Raw genomic sequence first — 6,728 nt, forward strand, 5'->3', positions numbered from 1 at the left:
GAGGCGGTTACTGCCCTTAACCAATAAGTCTTGATATTGTTGATGCAACTCCATCATTGCTCTCTGCTTCAACGGCAAGGGGAAAAGGGAAATTAAATTCATACAGCAACCAACCAGGGCCCTGACTTTTACAGTATGGGAAATTGATAAGCATGGGGACACAGTGCAGCAGATACTACCATAAGCTTTCTGGGCAGACTGGATGGACCATTTGGTCCTTTTCTGCCATCATTTCACTGTTTCTATATTTCTAAAATACTTATCCGGCTAAGTAGTGGTGACCAGCAGCAGATAACTGTATAAGTATTAATTTATGTGTCTATCTGGTGGCTGTTCCTACTACCAGATAGATGGATGACTCAGTAAATACCTGGGTAAGTGGCAGCGGTGGCTGCTACCACTTAACCCAGATAGCCTATCAAGGATGCCTCTACCCTTTCCCTAGTTAAAATGTGCATTGTTTACATCTGTTCTTCAGGCCTGGAAATGGGTGAGAGCTAAATACGGGATATCTCCAAAGGTTTCAATATTTTTGCCACTTTGAAAGAATGGGGCATTTTCACCGGGAATAGATCATGTTTTTCTTAAGTGGGAGAACATTGGTCTTCGGACAATTGGTCAACTGTTACAATCTTGATAGGGGAATCTTACGTTTCAAACACTGAAAGACAAATATCACTTGGACAATGAGGACTTTTATGCCTATTTGCAAATATGTCACTATACTGAATCTTTATTACATAGTAACAAGGAGGTTTTTAAAGCAGAAAAATCTGAAGGGACAGTTATTAAACTTGCATCTCAGTCTGGGCTACCTTCTAAGTTATATAAGGGTATAATGGGATATTGGACAGTAGATCCCCTCTCATCCGTAACAGCAAAATGGGTAGAAGATCTGGTAATTGATCTGGAAGAAGATATTAGATTTTCTTTGACTAGGCTGAGAAAACTAAAAGAAAGTGCTAATCTTCGGAAAACAATTTGAGGTAGTGCGAAGACTTTACTTTTCACCACTGCGAGCATTTAAGGCCAGTATTACCCAGGACAGTACTTGTCTGAAATGCGGGACACTGAAAAGCACTTTTTTTCATTATTTTTAGACATGCGCGAGCATTCACATTTTTTTGAATTCGGATTTTCAACATATCTCTACTTGGGCTGGAAGCAAAGTGCCTCTGGACACATCCTTAGGCTTACTGGATATTTTTTATGATTATGGGCTGTCTGATAATTATTTGTTACTATATATGTGCAAAGCCTGGTGTATAATTTAAAAATTTATATTGGTACAACGGATTAGTAGAGATGCAACAATCCTGGAGGAATGGCGTATACAAATGCATAGCTTATTACTTATGGAAAAATTATGTCTCCAAGAAAAATTGTAGGAGACAAAAAACATTTCTTCAGATTTGGAAGCCATACCTAGACACTATCTTGAAGAATTCACAACCTAACTGAAAATTCAATATCAGTATCATAATAGTCTCAATTGGGTATGTTGGGGAAGAAGGAGGGAAGGGGATAATAAGAAGATACTATTTTCTAAAGATTGGGGGGGAACTTTTCAATACCAAAATATTTGTATTGCACATGATTATTGGTAAGTTTTGCCTTAGTTTTTATTGTATTTTTCTGAAAACAAACAGATTTTTCATAAAATGTGTGCTGAACCGAATGCACATATTTTATAGTTATTATGCTATTAACTCCCAATGCATTAGCATATCATTAGCTTACTGCAATCAGAAGCTGAAAACAATCTTGGCCTTAAAAATATGAGCACGAGATTATTGCATTGGCCTGTTTGCTTGTAAACCCTCTGGAGCAGGGAACCCCTACTGTGCCTGAATGTAACTCACCTTGAGCTACTAATGAAAAGTTGAGAGCTAAATAAGAATAAATACAGGTGACTTGATGCCTGTATTCATTTTTAAAATGAATGTGTTTAGCTTCTTTTTAAAAATATGCATATAATTCATTAAAAGCACTTGTGTGGTTTGTGGCTATTTGAAAACTGCCCACTTTGTGAGCCATTTTAAGAGGAAATACACTAGGAAAAACCCAAATTATTCTGTTGAAAAGGAGTCTTTTCATAGCTGGTATAATCCTACCTACACTTGTGTCAAATCTAACCCTAGACATTAAGAGGAAGTACAGTATCAACCATACAAACTCAATCATAAAACAAAATTTAAAAAAAAAACGAGGGTAAAAGTGCAAATATTGTTGAAAGCCACTATATCCCAACATCCAAGCAACTACCACCTACTTACAGACCTGTACACCGCCTGGCGCACCAAGGCAGGACACTCCACGTTTGCAGTCATTTCGGTGCATCAAGAGCAATTAATGGCCTGGACACTTCTTGTCCAAGAGGATGGAAAGACGGCGAAAAAAAAATAATACCAAAAAAAAAAAAGGCCTGAAAATTGCACGGTGGGGGAGAGGACCCTTGCTGATCAAATGCCCCGCGGTTCACCGGTCCGAACCTCAGACTTCCCTAAGGCAGAGTCAGTTAATGCAGGAAGTTCCAAGGCTTGAATGAAAACACGTGTACGCGGCCCGCGGAGAAAAATAAAGTGGGAAAGCCGTTACAGAGGCAGGAGCCCCCGGAGATTTCCCCCGAGATGAGGCATCTTTTGAGATCACCTCTTGTGATGTCAACTGAGGCCGGGGTGGGGGGGGGGGGGCCATGTGCGCTGAACCAGAAAGCGCCAGGCAGGACCGGCTTCTGACAGCTATCTGTCACCAGCCTGGGTATTTGGGAGTTGTTTACCAAGCTGTCTGTTCTCTGTCAGCCTGTCCGTATCTGTGTGTTTGGGGGGGGGGGGGGGGGGGGGGGGGGATGTCGGATTATTTTTGTCGGGCCTGGACTGCTTAATATCCTCTAGGGAAACGGGACTAGTCGGGGGGGGAGAGAAGAAAGCTTTTATAAAGTAATCCTGCCCGCACCCCTGAGCATTACCGCCAGGCCGTTCAGTGTCACTATTAGAAAGGCGCAGGATCCTTCCTTTAAAGGGCACGCAAGTCCATAATTTTTTTTTACTCCATTCGAAACGTTGCACCCACGGGAGCTTAAAAAAGTACCCTCTTTCCCCACCCCTTAAATGTTACCAGACCCGGTGCAGCTCATCTCCGGCACGAACTCAGAGTAGGGAAGATCTCCAGCAACCCCTTTTCCTCAATGCGGACTACAACCCCAGCACCCGGGAGTAGGCAGGGCCCGCACAGCATGGAGATGTACGGAGAGATCCGAAGCCGCCGGTGCAAAACAAAAGCCCGCGCCGGCGGGGAAAACAGCTGCCGGCGCCCAATAAGGCGGATCCCCTTTACCTGATCTGCCTGCGGCCCTACGGCTGGCCCCGGCGCTTTCCTCTTCCTGCTAACTGTTTTCCTCGCCATAGTCGGAGACGCAGAGGCCCCGAACCCACATGGATGGGGGGAAGGACGCCGTATAGTGCATATAACGGGAGAAAGTCCAACCGGGAAGCCGAGGTGGCGGTGCCGACACCGCGTTGTGGCGAGAGAGGATGGCAGCCTCCGGTAGTGGGGACGAGCAGGAACACCGACGACCCCGTCGAGGGTCAAAGCCTGCGATGCAAACAAGCGTAGCGTAGGAGTGTGGCGGAAGAAACCCCGCCTTCACGTTTCACGTCCCATAACCTTGGTGACGCCCCCACGGGACGCAATGACGCGCGTTCCCTGCGTCGTTTCCTGGCAACCCTCCCTTTCGAGACGCGCACTCCTGCAGCTTCTACGCCAATGCCGGGCAGGTTTGGAAGGTTCTCTGCCCTATCCTCTGGTTACTATATTCCTTGACCTACCGCGAAGGGAACAGGGTGATATTTGAAAATCGCGGATTTCGGGATAAGAAGACGGAAAAATGCGGCCGGCAGAACTTTCTTTTGCTAGCGTGAGAGCGTTGAGGTGGGGAATGGAAAAGGCGTAACCTCCCTACCTCTGTTGTGGTCTGATAACGCAGTTTCCATAGTAACGGAGCGGCCCGCCCAGCGACGGTGGTCACGTGGGAGCTGAAAACGCCGCGAAATTCGTGGTTGATTTTGATGCTGGTGTCATGGCAGGAGAAAGCATTAATATTTAGATTACCAAGGAAACTCCTCTTAGCACAGATATTTTAGAATATTATGAAAAAATGTGCGAATGCACAGTAGCCAGGGTTGAAGCCTTGACGACTGGCGCTACTGCTCACAAGTTTCAGACTTGTACTAGTTTACCCACCCCCTTGGGTCAGTAGAAAGAGAACTGGTGAACATGACAGGCAAATACTGAGAAAGACTGGCAGTCTGATGCCATATGCTGAGCGTTAAAAAAAAAAGTGTGCACTGGTTTCCATTGTACCTTTTTAATGCTCATGTTAAATTTTTTTAAACTCCTGATGCAGTAAGCTAATGTTCTGAAAATTAATCTGGAGTTAAAAAATGAGCAAAAACTAAAATGTGTGTTTGGCATTGGCTGAACCCATTTTTTAACTCAGAAAAGTGGGGGAGAACTCGGATAGGGAGAGACATAGCATCACTCTTCTGGTTAACCATGTGTGCTCATGAAAGTTTTGAAAGAGAACAAGAAAAAGAAAGCTGGGGAAAAAGTATTAAACTTAACAAATCAGTTACTTTCAGGCCGATTCAATAAAGTCCGTGGGAGAGCCGATGCTCCGAGGTGAGCGCCCTCTTCCGATGCGCACCCAGGCACCTCTCCTGGATTTATTTATTTATTTATTTATTTATTTAAAGGCTTTTATATACCGGAGTTCATGCACTTGTGCATACCACTTCGGTTTACACAGAACAAGGAACAGAAAATTACATCAAACAGATTGAACAATTAAACAAATATACAATTATATTTTTTACATATATATATATATATATATATATATATAAATATATATATATATATTTATATATTTAAATAAAGAATCGCGCATCCATATATAATTATAATATAATTATATATGTATATATAATATATATATATATATATATATGTATATATAATATACATATATATATAATTATATATGGATGCGCGATTCTTTATTTAAATTAGGGACCGTGCTAAAAGGAGGCGCTAGGAACACTAGCACGTCCCTAGCGCCTCATTGGCGGAAGTGGCGGCTGTCAGCGGGTCTGACAGCTGACGCTTAATTTTACCAGCATCAGTTGTCGAACCCGCTGACAGCCACGGGTTCGGAAAACGGATGCCGGCAAAGTTGAGTGTCTGTTTTCCAAACCCGCGGGCCATGGGCAGATTTTTTTTTTATTTTTGGGGCCTCCGACTTAATATTGCTATGATATTAAGCCGGAGGGTGTACAGAAAAGCAGTTTTTTCTGTTTTTCTGTACACTTGCCCGGGCCGTCTGAAACGCCACACATTTTACTTTCTGTATTGCGGGTCATTAACTAATAGGCTCATCAATATAAATTTGCATGTGATGAGCGCTATTAGTTGTGGGGGGGGGGGGGGGGGGTTGGCCACACGTTTTCCACGCGCTATTTTTACCCCTTACAGCATAAGGGGTAATAATAGCATGTCAAAAACGCACGGCCAAACTGGCTAAACGGTGCGCTCAGCCGAGTGCACCATTCTGTATCGGCCTGTTTGTAAGAACTGATTGATAGTTGTGGGGCAGGAGAGATAACTGGAAGATTACAGCTAGTTATCTGTGTCAAATTGTAAACTGCGCGGGTAGTATCAATGAATACTATGGTAAAACTTCCCTCCTTTTCCAATACTTGTCATGCAAGGATTAAAAAAAAATCTCAATTTCATCCATATAAAATTAGTCTACTTTAATTACTTGCATTGAAAGATACAATTTGCTGCAGCTGGGCATCTGTCCTTTATTCTTGAAAACTGGCAGCCACTGCTGCTATTTACCCAGACAAGTACTGATCTATCCTGCTATGTGGTAGCAGCAAGCTTTTGTCACTTATCTGGATATCTGATGTGGGTTACCACTAGTTAGCTGGATAAATACTTATTCTCTGCAAGTAAAAATCCTTGCGTTGGCCATTAGTTTTACGTGCAAAAAATGCACATAGAATAGGAGGTAAAACTGCATGGCACTCACAGCACATCTTATTGCATCAGCCTGTGGGAATGGGAGACAATAATACACATGAAAAATTGTCCTTTCAGTCAGGGATGGTTTTGCCATTAGGCAGGGTGAGGCCACTACCTCAAGCGGCAACATTTTGGAAGGGGTACAAGTGTCCCCCCAAAACATTCCTGCTGTGGCTGCCTAAGCCTGCATCAAGACCTGAGACAGTGGTGGTGCATTTTCAATGACGTGCCCTTGGAGTTCCAACTCCCTACCTCCCATGGGCAGGAAGAAAACTGCAGTGGTACTGAATATAACATGTCTTTGGGGTTTCCACTCCTCACAGAAAGAAGAACTCCACAGAAGACAGGAGGAAGGGGGTGGCGTGAGAGGGAAGGGGAGATAAGTTGAGCTGAGTGAAAGAAATGAGAGAGGGGTGAGGTGAAGGGAGGGAGAGAAGGGAAGAGGAGTGAGGGAAGGGAATGGGGAAGGGGATGTGTGAGGGAGGGAAAGGGAAGGGGTTATGAGTGAGAGATAAAAGTGCCAGTAGAAGCACCAAGTGGCTGCCTAGAGCACCACAGTTATGGGGGCAGCATAGCAGTGGCAGAATTGCATTGATTATGACTCCTTGTTCTTCCTGCCCGCGCAGACCTGGGATAAGAAG

The 6,728-nt window shown here is 43.9% G+C and overlaps 1 protein-coding gene across 2 annotated transcripts in view; it reads right to left on the minus strand.

Annotated features, from left to right (window-relative positions):
- The window catches only part of DCAF12 (DDB1 and CUL4 associated factor 12), a 136,473-nt gene extending 132,557 nt beyond the window's left edge, over positions 1-3,916 (minus strand). Inside the window, exon 1 of one of the 2 annotated variants that reach the window (XM_029581189.1) lies at positions 3,337-3,916. In XM_029581189.1, the coding sequence (XP_029437049.1) occupies positions 3,337-3,405 (69 nt within the window). In that variant the 5' untranslated portion in view covers positions 3,406-3,916. Of the gene's footprint in view, positions 1-2,280; positions 2,388-3,336 lie in introns of those variants that run through there. The other variant, XM_029581197.1, reaches the window with a different exon arrangement.
- Between the last annotated feature and the right edge of the window lie 2,812 nt (positions 3,917-6,728).

The sequence above is a fragment of the Rhinatrema bivittatum genome, chromosome 1 (assembly GCF_901001135.1).
Source record: "Rhinatrema bivittatum chromosome 1, aRhiBiv1.1, whole genome shotgun sequence".
NCBI classification, from domain to species: domain Eukaryota; kingdom Metazoa; phylum Chordata; class Amphibia; order Gymnophiona; family Rhinatrematidae; genus Rhinatrema; species Rhinatrema bivittatum.